The following is a 21,378-nucleotide window of genomic DNA, read 5'->3' as shown; positions in this document are numbered from 1 at the left end:
TCTAAGAGAGTGAGTTTTTGAGAGAAGAAAGTGTTCAAAAGAGTGGGATTTTTTTTTCTCAAAAATTCCCTTTTTTTAATTGTAAACTTAGTATGTATTATAAAAAATCAAACAGTGTTCACAAAATATATAGGTATAAAATATAAAAATAACCAAATCAATCAAGTATTTCATATTAAGACGTAGTTTGCGAGAGACGCTTAAACGCGTCTTTTGCAAACTGTTGGTAGAGAGCGGGAGACGCTTAAAAGCATTTTTTTTTTGTATTTGTACACTATTGGTAAAGCGCGGGAGGCCAAAACGAGTTGTACACTTAGAGTAACAATGTATTACGATAAACGTATGATATTGGTTACTCTGTGAAGTAAAAATTAGGCGTCAGCTCTCGTGAGACGTTTACTAGGAACCCGGCAAATCGTGGAATTAGGGTCGGGTGGCCGACTGATCATAAAACATGCACTTGAAATACAATAGCTGTAAGATAAACATTTCCTTTCTTTAATCTTTACATTTCTTCAGTGTTATAGCGATATTGTTTCGTTCAAGACGTACTCTATTTTCCTTTCTGCCTACATTCCGCTTTAAAAAATTGGTAAATATTCGGAATCGCTGGGCACGGATTAAACGAAATTTTTCGAGTTTGGCCAAAATAGTACCTACCTAGTATTTGCATACAGTAAATGGTTAAAATTCTAGCCACTCATATCAGGAGTACCAACAAGAGAAAATGTCGTTAACAGAAATCATTCCAGCTGTCATCCCATACAACGAAAGTGAAGTTTCGATTTACATAATTAAAAATTAAAATGCTAAAATTAAAAATATCCCAAATGCAGTCAGATTCCTTTTATAGTAATTAAGGTAAATCAGAAGGTTTTATTTAAAAATATTTCATACAATCCGTGTCCAGCGATTCCGAATAATTACCAAAAAATTTGTACCAAATACCTATCATTGTATGATACATTCGTAATGTGTGTTGAAAAGTTATTTGTGTGTTGTGCTTGAAAAGTTGGTTTGGCGACCGGGTATGTCATCAAAATGACAATTCAACACACCTCCAAAAAGTGATATAAAGTCATTTTAACATACCCGGTCACCAAACCATAAAGAAGTTCAGTGCCTACCGCCCAATCTAAAATAAAGTCAATTTTTATTCATCTGGCAACATTTAACAGCTGACTCAATATGTTTCATTGGCGGAAATATTCAAGGTTACTGTCAGTTGAATTTTCACGATCGATTTGAAATTCGCTCATAGTACAGAAGTACATCGCCGCTCTTGAAAAATATGCATTTCATAATAATCATCGTGTTATTTATCAACAAATAAATCAATAGTACCTCAACAAGTCATGCTTCGATAGAAATAGTAATGCACCTAAACGCCTAGGGTACACAATGAGTAAATCGCGGCATTGCACCCGGTCATGGCAAATGAGAATGCACCGGATCGAATTCACATACCTACTTACATAATATACGTGCGTTAGTTTGTATACCATTTGTGATTAGTTTATTGATCCACGCACAACGTGAAGTATGGGGGGAGTAATAGAAAATGGAAACAATATAATTCTCGAAATATAATGTATGTTCCATATTGCAAGCAATTTGGAGTATTAAATATTTTAGTTCTTACCTATGTTAAGGTTTGTTTGAAAGGGTGCTTGAGAGCTTTAACAATGTTTAATCAATGATTGATCTTACATTCATTGACTGTCCAACGAACAATCGACTACGACTACCCAATAAAGGGTGAATTGAACGAAGTTTATTTTATTTCCACGTGCTGGTGACGTGTGTTCTGGCGCTCTGTTCTATCTGTATGGGGCGAGGGACGAGTTTAGTCGCTGGTCGAAAATCGTCTTGTCGCCTCGACTACTTTAGTTTACTTGTCTTGTTCGCTATTCACTAGCACAGCACATAGCACTAGTCGCATTTCGCCGGTTGAGAGAGGACGTTTTCGAGTTTAGCTCGCTCCTCGTTTTATTCAGCGACCGAGACTTCGCAACACCGTTTATCGTCTTCATTTTTAAAACTAATCAAAAACTCGACAATGTTTCCTTGCAATTTAAGTGTTATCATAGTGACAATAAACAGCTATTTTCTACCAAGTTGACTGACTCCTGAATATTTACATTTGTGCTACATCAGAAATAACTTATTTCTAAATAAAATTATAAATATACAAATTTTAAGAATTTTTAGAAAAAAAACCTTAACGGTCAAAGTTGGAAATCAGAAACTATATATATTTTTTATTACTTCTACAAGTCGGTTTTAATTTGTCCTTTCACGAATACGGGGAAGGTTGTGTTTGTGAAAAAAAAGAAGCAATTAGTCGGTTACCCAATAATGGAAAATTCCGATTTAATCCACGGAGAGCCTCTCACAGGTCGAGGAGCCGTAGCCCTAGTCAAGTCAAAGGGAATAGAGAATGGGCACTCCACGGAGGACACCAACGGAGGAACCCCCGCAGTAGAATGCAGGAGACCCCCTGATGGGGGCGTCAGAGCCTGGATGGTGCTGGTGTCGTCCTTCCTCTGCAATGGGATCCTGTTCGGGGTCATTAACACTTTCGGAGTCATCCACTTCCATCTTCACAAGAAGCTGGAGATGGAAGGAGACAAGGAGGCGTCTAGCAAAGCCGGTACTTACTCATATTTATTTTTGCCTCTTTGTTTATTAGTGTTGATATTTACTTACCAAGTAGATACTTACAAAATTTTCTTATAACGTAATTGTTTTTTTTAGTTCTTTAAAAAGGAGGTACTTGTGTATTTTAAAACTCGGTTCTAATTTGAAATATTTGCTTATTTAGACCAGGTTATCGTGATTTATATAGTAAAATTATATTAAGCACGAATTACCATGTACACTAGGGTGTATCGATTTTTAACTTTTTTTTTGTTTTCAAATTCCAAGTTGAAATAAAGTTGCTACTAGGTACCACAACTTACCACAATTTTTTTTGGATTTTTAAAAAAATGTGTAGGTCTCCCGCACAAGGCCTAAAGTTTTAATTTTTTTCAAAAAATATCAATTTTTTTTTAAATTTAAAAAAATAAATTCATAACTTTTGTGTTTATTCCAAGTTAAAAAACAGTAATATTAGGGCATAAAAATAAGTAAGAAACGGTTTTTTTTTATAAAATATGGTATTTTGGTCTCCCGCACAAGCCCTAAAGTTTGTTAATTTTGATGAAATTTTGTAATTTTGTGTACATATATGAACCATGTTTTTTTAAAGTTTAAGCCACCGGAATTAATTGTACTTTTCTTACAGAAGGCATAAAATGAGACAATATATATATACATAATTCTTATATACATACACTAAAAATATATAGCACAAATATACTATATATATATAATATGTTTTATACCTGAAAAAAGATAGTTGGACGGTGTAAATTGTATGAGAAAGGTGTTGAAAGAAACTGATGTTATTTGCTATTACTGTTGTTTATTACAAAAGTATAAAAGGTTATAACATGTCATAAAATGTAGTATAAAAACTAAGTACAAAATGTTGCTGATTACTTTCCATACGACATAAGTGGCAGTTTTCTTGTTCTACTGCAAATTTACTGACTTGTTTAAGTATTCGTCCTTTCATCTTGGCTTCAAAACCTTAAATCAAAGTTATGTATAGTATTTACATAGGCCTAGTGAAAATTTTATAAATGTTATTACAGTTCCCAAATGAAATTTCAATTTAATATGGAAGACAATTCTATTGCAGAAGAGTTGGCCAAACGAAACCCCGGCAACATCTCGCACGCCAGGTGGCTTACTCTGGCAAATCGAGTCCTTCGTTTGTATGTAGCCACCGATGATCCGACCCCTCAGCTAAGAAAGCTTGCAGAGTTCATGATGAAGGTCTACATACCATCATGGTTCTCAATTAAGTGCAATCCCCAAATCCCGCAACCTTCCATTCATTTTTTTTAAATGATTCTTTTCAGCAATTACTTGGTAGATAAGCTAAGAAAAGTCGTCCATGCAACGTTACAGATAAATGCTTTCATGGCTCACCCAGAGCATGTTTTGATAGCTATGCTGTTCGATGAACGAAAACATATCAGAGCCTTGGCTTATAAGAGAATCCAGAAAGCTCGCTCAACCGTAAGGAAAGGGGTAAGGGTATTTAAACCCCCTCAGATCAATTTTGAGGCCGAAGACTATATAGATATGATTGATTGGAAATCCACTTCAGTAACCGAACCCCCTCTTGTTACTGATATGAGCCTTGAAAAGTTGGAGTCAATTGCGGAAACTGGCAGAAGTGGAAGGGTTGAATTTAGAATTCCTTCTCACACTCAAGCGGTGGAACGAATTGTCAAGGAAGTCACAGAAGCTTTGAAGCGAGTATGTGGGCTAATCGAAAGAGATAGTTTTATCCGTGCCAGACTGGAAGACCGTAAAGAGTTACCTACGTTCGAGACCAAGAGCCAGTACAAAACCTCTGCAAAGGATTAGAATTTAAGTAAGTTTTTTTCGACTATTTTGTAGTTATAATGTTTCTAAATAACGTCTTTATCATACTGTCTTCCATATTAAATTGAAATTTCATTTGGGAACTGTAATAACATTTATAAAATTTTCACTAGGCCTATGTAAATACTATACATAACTTTGATTTAAGGTTTTGAAGCCAAGATGAAAGGACGAATACTTAAACAAGTCAGTAAATTTGCAGTAGAACAAGAAAACTGCCACTTATGTCGTATGGAAAGTAATCAGCAACATTTTGTACTTAGTTTTTATACTACATTTTATGACATGTTATAACCTTTTATACTTTTGTAATAAACAACAGTAATAGCAAATAACATCAGTTTCTTTCAACACCTTTCTCATACAATTTACACCGTCCAACTATCTTTTTTCAGGTATAAAACATATTATATATATATAGTATATATGTGCTATATATTTTTAGTGTATGTATATAAGAATTATGTATATATATATTGTCTCATTTTATGCCTTCTGTAAGAAAAGTACAATTAATTCCGGTGGCTTAAACTTTAAAAAAACATGGTTCATATATGTACACAAAATTACAAAATTTCATCAAAATTAACAAACTTTAGGGCTTGTGCGGGAGACCAAAATACCATATTTTATAAAAAAAAACCGTTTCTTACTTATTTTTATGCCCTAATATTACTGTTTTTTAACTTGGAATAAACACAAAAGTTATGAATTTATTTTTTTAAATTTAAAAAAAAATTGATATTTTTTGAAAAAAATTAAAACTTTAGGCCTTGTGCGGGAGACCTACACATTTTTTTAAAAATCCAAAAAAAATTGTGGTAAGTTGTGGTACCTAGTAGCAACTTTATTTCAACTTGGAATTTGAAAACAAAAAAAAAGTTAAAAATCGATACACCCTAATGTACACTAACGACCATAGACATTCTGCAATTCATTTCAGAAATATGTAATGATATTTTTGCTGTTCATATTTGTGGGGGTACTAAGTAATAACTAATAGTTCTATGGACAGTGGACCTTACATCCAAAAATATCGTTTCTAATTTTCTCGTAATTAAATCAAAACCAATTTTGTCTTTGAAATTATAAAATTTGTAGGTAGATATCTACCTACTTACAAATCATATTTATTTTATATATATTTCAAATAAGGATGATCTATCTCAATGACAATTCTTTTTTCAAACTTTCTTCATACATGTAGATATCATAATAATGAAATGAAAAACGCCAGTAAGAAAGTATAAATAAACACGATTTCATATTTGAAAAAGGAATCTTTACTGAACCTTTAAAACGGCCACCACCTTGAACCGGAAACGGAACATACAAAAAAAATGTACAGACTGAAGAAATGCAAAACGGTCGACTTACAACAAAATTTAGCTACGCTATAGAAATCCATTAAAACTGCTAATATGAAAAATAAAAACAATTTATTGCCAAAAAGTATTTGGCGAGCCACATTTTTTGCATAAATTAGACCTCCAAACACGCAATTTTCCTTGCATTACTTTAATGCTTTTACCCTTGGTATTGATTTGTCTAAAGTGGTACCTGAATATGAGCCATTTCTATATTATTCCTTAACCGCAATGCATAATGATGATTTCTTTTGATATAGTACGTACTTATACTTACGGCCGTTTTACATGACATGTATGTTCGTACATTTTAAGATCTGCCACCTCTATCACTGTTTTACGTATTACATATTCAGTTTTATATTTAAAATATTAGTAAAAGTGTTACTATCTGTTTATTGCTGATTGTGAATGTGTTTTACTGTTAGGTAGTGTGAATTTCGCGTGTTCTGCTATCTCTCATTGTTTTACGCAAATATATTAGTGAAAATATTGCATTTAATATTTCAAATATTAATAAAATTATTTTTTTAATATGAATTACTGTTAAATATGAGTTGAAATTTTGTTTTGGAGAAATAATCCACGAGAACTTTACATGCGCACAGTTAACTCATTGAATAAAGAATTTGTAACATACTTTTTAATTAATTAATAGAAACAGGGTGAGTGGTTTTTAAAGAGAGACAGGGTTGTGAGAGCTGTTGCTTTGGCATCTGCGCTGCTGTGTTTTGATAGTTCCACCTCATATATTATAAGCATATCGTACCGATCAATATACGATGATCAGGTAGGCAATTTTCCCAGGACCTAGGTACCTATACAAATCATTATGAAAAAGGTTCAAAGACGAACGGGTAGATAAATACATCCGTTGGGTAATGACAAAGCACGTGACAAAGCTCGCAAATGACAGTGAAAGATGATTTCATGGTTGTGTTCTATGGTTATGTTCAAGGAGTGTCCATTTTTTGATGTTTTAAAACCGTACAGAATTTTATTTCTGCTCTAATGGCAACTACCTGTAAGTATGAATATAATGATCGTGTCTAGCGAAATTTTTTTGCGTGGTTCCCGATATGGTGATCTGTATGAAATAAGTATGGTGTAAAGCAGTCATTACTGTCTGGTATCAGGTAACTCATTTTATAATGTAAAGCTTCATCTCGACCCTTTACTTATCAGTATCAGAAATACTGTATTTTATTTGCAATAATATGTATGACGTTGAATATAGATTGTAAGTTATATTTTTTAACACTAGGTTAGGTAGGTAGGTAGGTTTGAAGGGTTCCCATTCCCAAGCTTTTTGAGATTGGAAGCTACGTTGTACCTTAATTTTCATGCGAGTCAATTTCTTACGAGAATCTTATAAGAATTTAAAATGTTGCTTTTTTATTCTTTTTTTAAACTTTGACCAAAACCGCTTCTTAACAAATAAGCGTTTCTTCATTATTCGGGTCAACCAAAGTTTGTTCCGCGATCGACCCATCAACCCTGAACCCTTACTGTAGAACTGTAGATAAATGATTATGTTCCCTCGAGCCATTTTAAAAAGTTACTGACTGAAAGAAGCAAAAGCCCTGAGCATGAATAATTTGGTTCATTTGCTTTGATTTTATTTTCTCCAAGATTGCAATTGAAAAATATGAAATATGGCTTCATGACGGCAAATAAACAGAAAATTGAAAATACATTCAGGAAATGCAAAATAATGTTTTTAAATAATTATTATTTCGTTAAAATTAAAATCTATTACTTGGCGGTCATTGCAAATATTTTAAGGTTAGTTTTTTTCTTCTCTTATTTAAGACAAAATATGAACCTGTGATCCTAATATTGATTCTTAGTTTAGGTTTTAAATAAAATACAATTAGCTAAAAAATATAATTTTAATATTATTATGTTGAAGAAAAGACGTCAAATTATCTGTTTATTAACGAAATAGCTACTACAATACATTATTTTACATTTCCGGATTCTGAAATACATGCTAACATCTCATTATTATCAAACTAATACAGAATGTTTAAGGAATAAATTCGGTTTAGGGGAGTCACTCGAATAACCGAAATTGAACTTGATTTAGACTAATTTAGGGCTGGGGAATCCGAATTTTACCCATGTTTAAAAATAAAATATGCTTACGTGTCCCTATTTTCTGTAAATTTAACGAAAAACGTTTTGTCGAACTTAAAATTACAGACGAAAAAAGCGGTGAAAATTTCATGACGCCTAAGAACCCAGTTCAAGAGTTTTTGCCGTTTATCCGCACAGCTTTCGGTTCTTCAATGGTAATATTCTAAAAACGTAGTCTTATTATTAATTTCATGAAGGAAAAATCCTTTTCTTAAGCAAACGATAAATTCAAAATTCCGCAGATCACAGATTAATGTTTACATACGTAAATCTGACACATTTTCCAGAAATACCGAAATATTTTCAGACTGTATTTCCAACCATTGAGAAAAAATATGTAGGTCAGTCGGTCTGCTTACACAATACAAACGTCTATATTGCTATTATTTCGTCGAAAAGATAGTTAAAGTAGGTACCTAATTACTTTTTGCGGTCCGTTAACTTTATACTCAATACTCATCTTCGCATCAGCTTTTTTTAAAGAAAATAATCGAGGAAAATTATTCATTTCAATTATGCCACAAATTAATCGCCGTATTATTTCAGGCGTGTTGACTTCAAAGCTCTACCATTATGTATATATGTGATAAGAACTCAAAAATAATTTAAAATGAAGTGTAGGTACTTTTTATAATTTCTAAAATTTTCATTAAATTTAAATTTTTCATTACATTTTGCTAACCTCCAACCCACCTAATATATAAATCGATAGAATTCTGTATGCGTGTTCGTGTGCCCCGAGTAAGCTAATTTTTTCCTTACTTCTGGTGTACCTAGTAGGCAGTCAAAATGTCTCATATACATTGGCGATAGCTGTTAATTAAAATTTAAATCGGTAGGTAACATATATACACCTAGATCACACATCTAGTGCTGTATCTTCAGTGCTCCAACTTATTTATCTAAAACCTCTTAACTCAAATCACTTATTTTCGTATCTAGGTACTTACCTATCGCTTTTCCATCCTTATCTATGTTTGTCGTCAATTATTACAGTAGTTCATCTGTCAAAAAATAACTGCTTTTGTTTTGTACGTTTTATAATTGGAACATTTCAAATTTTGCTGAAAATCTAGTGAAAGTACTAACGTACTTATTATATTATCTTTTAAATTTTTATAAACTTCAATTTCCGTGGGCGTGACCTGACCTAACCCAACACCTAGTACATAATACGAATATAAGCACGTAAAAGTTAGCAAGCATAGACTTCCTTACGTTCTTTGAACATCTTCCTAGCGTAGTTTGGAGTTTGTACGTTTATATACCATCGATTATTTCGCCTTTTGTGATATAATTTTGCAAAATATCCTTGACCCCCCAATCGTCAAATTATTCAAAGCGGCAATAATAAAATACTCTCGGCACTTTGACCTTAGCTGATAACGTCGTTGTGTGTGGGAAGGAATAATAATAATAAGATTAATTCAATAAAATAATTTTAGTTGCTGTTTGATTTTTGTTAACTTCGATTATTTATAAAATAATATTTATTAATTCCTATCAGATTCTTAATGGTTACCATTGGTGTTTAATCAAAATACTACATGTTATTTTCAATACTTGTTCAGAAAATTGTAACTTTAAAAGTTTAATGTCTTTATTACGTACTAGCGCAGACCCGAGATTAATCACGGGATTGTGTAAATTTTTAAAAAATCAGTTCCAATTTTGTTGCCAATTAAAATATTATATTATAGAAATATACCTACTTTATCGCTTGTCTGAATTCTTCACACAACTTATTCCAATTTTGAAAATGAAACTTAAATTCAAAGTAAATTTGAGTTCATAAAACTAGATTTCACACTGGACCAATATTTCCCGCACAGACAAGCGATATTAGTATTTTGTGATAATACAATATTTTACTTAATAAAAGCAATTTAAAAAAGAAAATTTATGTTATGTCCGTGTTATTTTTAGTGTTAGAAGCGAAAACGAATTGTGTAGTTTAATGTTTGTACATTTATGGACATCTGAGTGAGCGATTTGTGTTTATTTATGAACAAAGGAATCATTTTTAGCCAAGCCGGTCAGTCCTCTTCCACAACAAAGTTTTCTTGGTGTTTTCGCCAAAAACCAACAAAGAAAATCAGGAAACCAATACAGTCAGCCTTCTTCAAAATAATCGGCAATGTCACCGCAAATTTGTCTTTGTTGCTTTGGATCGTTATTCCGAATTGCAATGTCAATTTATTCTTTTGTTGGTATGTCACAAAGACACCCTTTAAAATTTTAGATGGTAGATATCTACTAGGACTAGAGACTAAATAAAGATTTATATTAGGTACTTACCTATGTATCATACTACTTTCCTACAAGTCTCATATCGCGATGTTCTCTGTATCGTCAAGATGCATTATGCTTTTGTCTATGAATAAATGTGTCTCCTCTAAAACATAAACAAAGAAACAGAGCGAAGACGAAAATGTCTTCAGGATTATTTATGTAAATAGACTCCTAACCAACCGGTGGAAAACGTCTCTGAAATAGAATCGCTTCTGTTAATACAACATGATATGTTAATTCAAAAGCGATCGCTTGACTTTCACAACTAAATACTTTGAGGGGCCTCAACAACAACAACAAAAATACACGATGCTGCGTTGAAATATATCTCACGTTTTATATTTTTACGTTTGGCGTATCACAGATGGTAGCTAAAAATATGCTGATAATTTGCCTGTCACTATGTGATATCAATCGTGGGTACTAGAAAATGCGTTCGCAGCATTTTTTTCTATCAAAAATAGCGAATAGTATGTATTTGAAAATAGTAATATTTTAACCAATTGAAAGTTACTGAAAACAAGAAACTCTAGTCTTTTTTTATTTTAATTTAATCAACTTTCCTGTATTTTTTATTGTTATTGTTTTATTCGTTAAAATAATTTTCAAAGTTTTAATTTTTCGGGTCTCCCAAAATCGCACCAAATCTATTGACATGCCCAGTGACGTCACCAATCACCAGTCAATCAAAAGCCTACTTCTTTTTCAACTGGCGCTGTTATTCTTAAAATTACCCGCTTTTAACGTTGAAGAACACTAGCTAATATGTTAGCTTCTCGTCACTAATATTTTGAACTTGTGCAAGAATTTTAGACAATAGATATATTTCACATGTAGACTGGTTGGGATGTCAGAATCAGCAGATTCAGTCGTGCCAACCAAACGGTGGGTTGTATTCGTTTTTAAATGATGTTTTATAAACTCACTTTTAATAATATGCATATAATAAAATTTATCTCTTCAGAATCAGCATTTGTTGATCTTTATAAAAATATTTTTTTTAGCTTTAGTAGTTTTCACCGGAGTTCCTTGTATATTCATGTTGATGGTAAGTTTCCGCCCCTCAAGCCTACAAATAGGTGCATATAACTTACATTTTTTATTGGTTAAAATTTCTAAGAATAGTTGTTCCTTTTATGTTATCGGGAATCTGAATCTACATCACATAGAAAACAAAAAACGAAAAAATTCCGATCGAAGCATTTCGAATTTTTTAACCTGTTTTCCTTTTTTTTCGGAAATTATAAGGATAAAAAACTTAAGATACGCTTCGACTTAGTGTACGCTTTGACTCATTTAAAAATATATTTAACAGACGATATTAACCCCTAACAACTGACTTTTCTTACATTTGATGTAAACAATTCGAACTTCGAACTCTATTTAATCGAGAAACGAAAGCTCTGTTCAAAAAAGTTGTAACCCAAAATCGATTCAAAATTTGATTAGATTCACCATTTTACGACTTATACTCGTACTACGAGTTTCCGGACTCCGTTTGTATAAATTCAGGAAAAGGTTTGTAGATATTCAAATATTTTGTTGATATTGACTTAACGTAGGTAATGAATGTTGGCAGATTTGATGACAATAATTTCTCACGGTTTATTAATAGGTAGATAGTTATTGCCTGAAGATACCTACGCTATTACCACAAAACGCTCCTTACTATAAAATTCATTAGTCTATTGAAGTGGATAAAACATATTGACATGATACATAATATCTTATTTCTTTGTCTACCAGGAGACGTCTACAGAAGAGTTTCTCAAACTAAGGCTTACGGCCCATTTTTCATAGATTCTTCAACCTGCACGTAAAAAAATGAGAATGGCTGATTTATTAAAAATCTTTTCATTCAAAATATATCTGAACACGTGTTCACGCAGCTGCGATTATCCTGATAAATATAAGATGGGAAAATATCCGAATTTTTATGAACCAATGTTCCGACTTCCCCATAACTTTGACGGCCGGCATAGTCCAGTGGTAACGCATTGGACTGCCATTCCGAAGGTCGCGGGTTCGAACCCGGCGTGCGCAAATAAATTTTATTTGATTAATTTGTGTTATTTCACAATTAATTAATTAAAATAATATATAGTATATATGCGGCACGTTCCAGAGTGGAAGATACTACCAGTATCGCCCTGGTGTAAGACCACCATTCAGAATTGAAACGTTGCTCCAAATGGCTTTAGCCGTGTTTAGTGACTAGATCTGAATAGCCAGGTACTTCCCCACCTTCCTCTTTCCCTTCCCCACTTACCTTCAGCCTCACAACATCCCCCAATTGGGGATGCCATAGTCTCACTGGCTCCAGACGGGAGCAGTTGGGACTCTTGTGAAGTATTCACTATAAAAAAAAAAATAACATATTCGGATTGTTATTTACATATTGTTTTTTTTTAACACATTGACGCTGATTTTATAAGTAAATCGCATTTTAACTAAAATACTAAAATGAAATTTATAATAGCTATTGTAAAAAGATTCTATTTGTTAAAACCGGTTGTCATTTAAATATTTTACGAAAAAAATCTGAACGGCTCATAGATATGAATCTTTCAACAATGTATGAAGCTATATCAACCTCTTGGTATTGCCCTCACTCCCTCTTACTAACATACAGAGACGTGCAAAATGGGTACCCAAAACCACTTGAAATGCAAAATGGAAATGGGTCAAAATCATCCATTTGAAAATATAAGCTGTGAATTCGTTTTTAGAAAATGATTTTAAATGCAAAATGAGAAATACTTTTTTTCAAAGTGGATTGAAAATGCAAAATGGTTTCTTAGGTCAAACAATGTAAGAGTAAAAACAAATAGCCTTCTATTAAAACAATTATTGAACACTTTTGTCATTTATCTATGGACATCAAAGTAGAACAACTTGCGGAATAACTTTCCGTCTGGACTTATTACAATTCTCCAAACAAATCATAAATAGTGATATGTATCCACTGTGTAAAAAAATCTTTAACCTGAGTAGAATATAATACCTACCACAACTTACTGACTGATATATAATACTGGGCATATGAAAAAAAATAAGTCGAGATAATAAGAAGAATGTTGGAAAATATCTCTCATAGCGAGGATAAGGACCAACTGATATACTAGGCCTATGAAAAAAAGATAAGTTTAGATAATAAGAAGAATGTTGCAAAATATCTCTCATAGCGAGGATAATGGGTGGAAAAATACAGTTTAAAATTCAAAATGGAAAAGAATTTTCCACATCCATTTGTAATGGATTTATTTGTAATAAATCACATATCTGCTACCATCCAATTGGCAATCGGTTGCCCGTGAGACCGCCATTGGATCTTTTTAGCGCCCCCAGAGGGGCGATATCCCCACTTTGGGAATCACTGCTTTATTAGAAAGGTATAAGTCATCGCCTTCGATGAAAATATGAGCGTAATCCGATATATTTATGTTCTTACAATGACAAATGACAATGTATCACTTTGTGTGGTCGTGGAGGAATATCTCGAGAGATTGAATTACTGTTGACTATTATTATTAGTATATAAATAATAGTGGTTGTATGTGTAACTCGGGTTCAATAAACTATTTTAAGTTTTTAAAAATTGGAAATGATTGTGGGAACTATTCCGATAAGCGATAAACACGGAGAAAACTTACTGATATAAAACATTGCTAATATATTAAGAATCTCTTCAAATTATTCGTAATTCTGTTAAAAACGGGACTGAAGGCCCTTAACGAATAAATTGATCGGTTTCCTGTTCAACTTTTAGTAAAAAAAGGAATGTATCATAGCGATGTCGGAACACGTGTGAATAAAATCATCATATTTTCGCATTATTAGGGCGAATGCATGTGCATAAACACGTGTTCCGATATATTATGAATGTAATAAAAGTTTAACAGGAAACGACGTGCAATCGACGCGATTTTTTTATTGATTAAGTTAGCAATGCTATTTTTTCCCTGTAGGTACCAAAAGTATTATAACATAATTATTTATTAAATAATTCTATAAGTACTTGATATGTGTATTTCGTATGTTAAAATTTTTCACTGATATCGTAATTTTTCAATATCAAGCAAAACAATTTTTTCCTTTTAACTTTCATCTTCACAATTTCTACCTTTCTAATATATTTTTCGGGTAAAATTCGGTTTATGGGAGTCACTCGAATAACCGAAATTGAACTTGATTTAGACTAATTTAGGGCTGGGGAATCCGAATCTGTATGAATTAGGTGGGGGTCGGCACTATTAACTGAGTTATAGGGTTTTGAAATTTCGTACGCGATACATAGAAACCATGTTTTATTTATCAATTATGACATAAGAAAATCAAATTAGTGACTATTAATTAGTCTCACATTTCAGAAGTGCCAACCAAAAAATAAAAAGTGTTGCCATATAATAATAATATTTTTTTACAAAATAGGTTAGGTTTTTAGTTTGGGTTAGAGTAGGCACATGGAAATACCATGGAAAAAAGGTATTAGAATTAAATCACAAACCAGTCTATACAAACCTAGCGTAGCCCACAAACTATTTGAAAACTGGGATGTAACTCTAAAGGGGACGCGAGCAGGCGTTAAAGGGGCAATTTTTTTGTAACAGGAAATAACATGGAAAAAAGGTATTAGAATTAAATCACAAACCAGTCTATACAAACCTAGCGTAGCCCACAAACTATTTGAAAACTGGGATGTAACTCTAAAGGGGACGCGAGCAGGCGTTATTAAAGGGGCAATTTTTTGTAACAGGAAATAACATGGAAAAAAGGTATTAGAATCAAATCACAAACCTAGCGTAGCCCACAAACTACTTGAAAACTGGGATATAACTCTAAAGGGGACGCGAGTGGGCGTTATTAAAGGGTCATTTTTTTGTTACAGAAAATCACAGTTAGGTTAGGTTATATATATATAAATTTAATATTTACAAGATTTTAAATAATAGACTACAAATCTGGCAAATGATATTTAATTTTCTGAATTTTCCATGCATTCATATTATTATTATATGGCAACACTTTTTATTTTTTGGTTGGCACTTCTGAAATGTGAGACTAATAAATAGTCACTAATTTAATTTTCTTATGTCATAATTGATAAATAAAACATGGTTTCTATGTATCGCGTACGAAATTTCAAAACCCTATAACTCAGTTAATAGTGCCGACCCCCACCTAATTCTTACAGATTCGGATTCCCCAGCCCTAAATTAGTCTAAATCAAGTTCAATTTCGGTTATTCGAGTGACTCCCATAAACCGAATTTTTTCCTTTTTTTCACTACCTAGTATAAACATAAGAATGAACACAGAATGTTTGTTTAATATTATCACAGGAATAACTTCCTTAACTGTCAAGGAAGTTATAAATGTACTTTTAATTCTTGGTCTCGATGGGATCTGGAATTGTAGTATTCAAGTACAAGGAATAACTTCCTTAACATTTCCACCCCACGTCAACTAACTTCTGTCTGACTCGCCACCCCATGAAATGTGATATTTTTTTAAAGCTTTACTTATAGTAATTGGCTTTCCTAGCTAGGACGACCTGAGTCAGCCAAATATTGTGACGAATGAACTAATCTGTCATTCGACCCGACCGAGATTATTTTATCCTATGATGAATTAATGCACCGGAAAAGGATAATAATATATTATATATACGAGTATTTATGTGTGCATCGCATACTTTGAGCCATATTACATACACTTTTTTTCTTATATGCTGCATCCGAAACTGCAAACGAATTACGCAGCTTTAGATTAACTTGAAAATGGACTAGAAATACTTCAGACTAAACGTAATGGTATTTGATGGGTGTGATGGAGTGATGGTATGTGTAGGATAAAAGGGAAGATATGGAAGGAAAATGGAATTGATTACCAATCACCTATCATACCAACTCTGCCAAGGAGCACATAAACTATAAAGAGGTAATTCAAGCGAACGAGAACGAAAAACAATATTATGTACACAATAGCACCAACAACCTGCTCCCGTGATAGTTGAGGCTCCGTAGTAAGCGTTCAAAAATAAGAAGGTGGTTTGAAAGGGAGATAATATAAATTTGAATGGTGGAGGGAGCGCGCTAATATTATAAAACGATTTTAATCGATATGCGTAATCGAAAATATTTGATAAAGTATGACTTATTTAAAATAGAGCAAAAATCTCTCGGCAAATGACGTAAGTAGCAAGAAACACTGAATTTTATCATACAAATATACAACATTTAAGATGGGTTTTTTTGTATAATTTTCGAGCATACTTTTAGAGATTTTTTCTGATTATCTTAACGAGTAACATATATTTTTAAGAGCTTAAAAACAAGTGTCCAAGGAAAGTGTGTTGTAAATTAGTAGAAATACAGAATGCGTGGTTTTAAATTCCTTTTCTGTTTTCAAAACAACAACACTCAAACTTTCACTATATTCTATTGTTTAATAGTTCCAAATTTCAAACCATTTTTCAGCAAGGTAGTGGAGAGGTAGGAACTGGATAAAGTGACATTCCGGTAGGAACCAAACATTTGCTCATTTCAAGACAAAACACCATATTACGAGTATATAAAGTTATGGATTGAGATTTCGAGTTATTCGCCATACAGGATACAAAGTTAGTATCAAATATCCCTGGAAAACTGGATGCTTGATTCTATTCTGTTCTTATCGTATCCAATATATCATAAATGTAAGTACATACCTGATTATTATTGTCATTAGAAAAAAATTTATAGCCCAAGTTGTGTAAATATAGGTGCAATGAATACTGAAATCCAAATGGGGCAAACCATTTTAACCACAGGATTTCACGTAAAGTGATTCTGAAGTTTGAATTGAACACTACAATTCCAGATCCCATGAGACCAAGAATTAAAAATACATTTTTCGGTTATGTGTATTTAACTCCACTTCAATGAACTACAGAACTTGGTTTTAAGTATTATTTTCAAAATTATAACTTTTTTTCGAATAAATACAAACAAGCGTTAAAGTACTTACCTAAAATATAATACTTTAACAGAAAATTATATTTTTTCTCTGTTTCAATTGGAATTATATTACGAAAGTTTGTGTTTTTATTCGCTGCTAGGCCCTTCAGGCGGCTTTTTGATGGGCTTCGCCCAATTTAGTAAAGTTCCTTGGTAATAGAGTTTTGCACCTTTTAATATATAACGGCAATTATTAGCCTATTCATTTTTATGTCACCTAGGTACCTATTCATTTTTCTATCCAAATAAAAACCATTTGTGAATCCCTATGTAATATAATGAATGTCGTTTGAAATTCACCCGACGAATGAAAACTAATTTCTAACTAAGTTATACAATTGAAAACCTTTGATAATAATGTAAAATAAGAATTTTTTATACTACTGTGTGAAGTTTGGAAAATTAAAATATATGGGAAAAATTGGTCGAAAAATGCGTCGGGAAATTATGTAAAAGTTTTTGAAACAGAAATTCTAAGTTATGAATTTTTGTTTTGGACATTTTCTCATCGGGGATGCTATTTGAAAAGTTCAACGGTTCTTTTTTAAAACAACAGATGGCGCCACTTCCTTTTACAACATACCTATACTGTGCATTCATTTAGATAATATTAACAGATTATAAAGGTTTCTGGATATTATAAAATTTGAAATACAGACTCCCGGAAACCCAATGGATGGACAACACTGATAAAATGCCGTACTATCTAGATTCTATATATATTTGAGTACTAAACAAATAAAATCAAATATATTACATAACTCTTAAGCCTGTCACAGACCACGCTATATTCCCGTGGCTTGGCTTATTTCAGCATATCGCTTGCCATTCATTCCCATTGGGAATGTATGGCGAGCGATATGCTGTAATAGGCCAAGCCATCATGCGTATAGTGCAATCTGTCAGCACCATTATTCGTAAAAAAAAGTAGACAGCCGAACTTTGACTCCTGTGGTAGGTACGGATAAACAAGTTCAGTGGAAGCACAACGCTTAAAGATAAAACAGTTTGGGGAGACCTTCATTTAGCAGTGAATGGATAAAAAATGATAGTGATTATATTATGTGCACTATATGAACAAGAACCCATAATCTCGCCTCAATAAAAATGCAAGCCTTAGTGAAGTAGTCAAAGTTTCCACACACGTTGTTATTTGTAATGTAATGAGTTCAACGATCCCCCAATAAATAGGTACTTACTCCCTAGCGTATTATCAGTGGCGTGGACATAGTTTATAATCATTATAGGTATCGGAGGGGTCCCACCACTTTCCCAATTACGATATAAGAAAATTGATTGTTTACCTCCTTCGTCATACACGTCACGATTCTAAATATTTTTTTTAATAAAACCAACCTACATTTAATTAGACGCTCCAGTTTCCTTGCATACAGCGTTTGTTAATAGATACACATATTTACACTAAATATCAAACAAACAATTAAAATTAAATAATACGGTAGCTAGTGCAATTTAACTCACTATCAAAGGGCAGTCCTATCGTGAATATGCTTTATAATAATAATCAAGATTGGCAATAGGAACAGCGAATACATTGCAATTTTATAAATTTACCCTAGAAAACACACTTTGTGAAAGTTTTCGCTAAGAATGGTAAAGCTGCTGTCTGCAAACTAAATGAATAAATCCAAATAACCGCTCTCTTTATGTATATTACAAGCCAATTACTGGATATTTATAAACACAAACAATATTTTGAAAGAAAGCCAACATGATTTTATCGTTATTTCGATAATGAAATTGTAATAATAGATGTATCTAAATGTGCAATGATTTCTAAATTTGCTGATATAGTCGAAAAGCACGGACTATAAAGACAAAAATAAAAGCAAATGAATTGTCCATTGTGAACACATGCAGTTTTTTTTACAGTCGACATTTTTAAATATTATCACGTTTTGCATACATAGTTTTGGCTTTTGACACGTTACATTAGGGTGGTATTTTTTAGTTTGAAGTTTTTATTCTTGAAATAATGTTATACATTGTAAAATTATTTAGTGATTATGTGCCTATATGGGTGGCACGCCTCTGCATATTAGAATGCTGAAACCATACGATAGTCATACCCCTAACTACAGCGTATACTTAAGAGTATAATAATCCCCAGAAAAGCTTTCACTTGGGTATTACTTGAAAAATTACGACATAATATAAAAGATCGACCGGTCAGTGGTTGAGTGGGTATAGCGCTTGGGTCTCACCCGAGCGTCGCGTGTTCGATTCCTCGGCTGGCTAAGTCCTCCATCACAACACAAGCAACATTTTCGGCTTTCTGTGGTGGTAGTAGGAGATTTTCAAACATTGTTGGGTTATTCGTAACCCAGGAATGTTTGTCTTTCTTTTAAAAAAAAAAAAAAAAAAAATCTATCCAATGACGTTATAAAAATAAAAAAAACGTCGTTATTCTCATACTAATCAAACAATAACAAAAAAATTACGCATTACGCCGAAACATCATTAGGTCACCCATGCACCGACAACCGATGTGTTTATTAATAAATTGTTTATTTACACGCAACACGTGAAGAGTTAGCATTCCAAGTTAACAGAGGAAATACGATAGTATGGGATACTCGAGTCTGCATTACCTATTTCAACTCGTTGCGCGTTGCCGGAAATAGCCGAATTCACTAATAGTGGGCCCCGGACACACAAACACAAATACCTATAACGTATAACTGAGGGAATCTTGTTTTATTTTAGGCTTTATTTCTAAATTATTCATTTCCAACTGTATTTCGTTAGAGTGCGTCTTGGCAACGGTGTTAACGTGCCTCTATGCAAATTTTGTGTAGATTGGATTAATGGGATAGGTGCCATCTAAAATATTGATGAAAATCATAGAATAAAGAATAACACAAACTGCGGAACACATCAAAAAGATGGAATGAGAAAAAATCAGTATATTTCACGACGCGTTTATCCTAATAAAGAATAACACAAACTGCGGAACACACCAAAAAGATGGAATGAGAAAAAAACATTATATTTCACGACGCGTTTATCCTAATAAAGAATAACACAAACTGCGGAACTCACCAAAAAGATCGAATGAGAAAAAATCGCTAATATGCAACACCATTAAAAAAAACCGATAGCGGTAAAGATGATCGAAAGTGTGTTTCGTTGCATTTTTTATGTAGGTTCCTAAGGGTTCCATGATAACTTAATACCGTGACAATTCAACACACTTTTAAAAAGTGATATAAAGTCATTAGAAACGATGAAATTTTTGTTTTTAACCTAACCTAACCTAACCTAACCTACCTAACCCAGTTAATAAAGTTTTTGTTTCATAACTTTCCATGACTTTATATAACTTATTAAAGATGTGATGAAGTAGGATTGTGATGATTTATCCGGTCACCGTTCCTAAGTAATGACAACTTTAATAAATAAGCATAAACGGTGAAAACTATACTAATTAGAATATTATTATAACAAATTTTACTTGCATGATGCTGGATGTATAAAACATAAAATGAGGCCTTACTTTCGTGTGGACTGTGCTGTATGTATTTACCGATTGCTGGTCTTATTTTTTCCCGTTTTTTTTTTTAACTAACTCCACACAGGAGGCCCTGGGAAAAATAATTTCCATCATGGCCCATGTCATATTTGGGGATGCTGTGTGGAATTTTGTAGAAATGTACATTTATTTTTATTTTTAAATAAATAAATCCATTATTTGGGCTCGTGTCGTCACTACATGAAAATGTCCCGTCTACTGAAAATGTTCCTATTAATTTTGTAAAATTCCACACTGATTTAATTTTTTTATATGGCATCACTTTGATTTCAGGCGAATTTTTGAATTCGTTCACTAGATTTATTGTTTGTTCTCTGCGAACTTTTCATTTGGTTTGAATTTTTGACAGATGTGAAGAGAACCCCGTACAATTTAGATGTCGGTACGTGTTTTAGAGGTATAATGGTTATGGTGCTGATTTTATCAAAATCAAATTTTATAATATTCTTATTATTATTATAATTTACAAGTACAAGTATATTACATTGGATTTATTAATATAGACGTTGTACATTATAATGATGGTA

The 21,378-nt window shown here is 32.6% G+C and overlaps 1 protein-coding gene across 1 annotated transcript in view; it reads left to right on the top strand.

The window, feature by feature from the left end:
- The first annotated feature begins 1,928 nt into the window (after positions 1 to 1,928).
- The window catches only part of kar (monocarboxylate transporter 10-like protein kar), a 48,067-nt gene continuing 28,617 nt past the window's right edge, over positions 1,929 to 21,378 (top strand). The window contains exon 1 of the mRNA XM_089637418.1: positions 1,929 to 2,653. Within this exon, the coding sequence (XP_089493544.1) occupies positions 2,359 to 2,653 (295 nt within the window). The 5' untranslated portion in view covers positions 1,929 to 2,358. The remainder of the gene's footprint in view (positions 2,654 to 21,378) is intronic.

This window comes from Hesperophylax consimilis, chromosome 11 (genome assembly GCF_061612785.1).
Source record: "Hesperophylax consimilis isolate HC1 chromosome 11, BYU_Hcon_1.0, whole genome shotgun sequence".
NCBI classification, from domain to species: Eukaryota; Metazoa; Arthropoda; class Insecta; order Trichoptera; family Limnephilidae; genus Hesperophylax; species Hesperophylax consimilis.
Note: the sequence above shows the minus strand (reverse complement) of the source record. Positions and strands in the feature narration are given on the sequence as shown.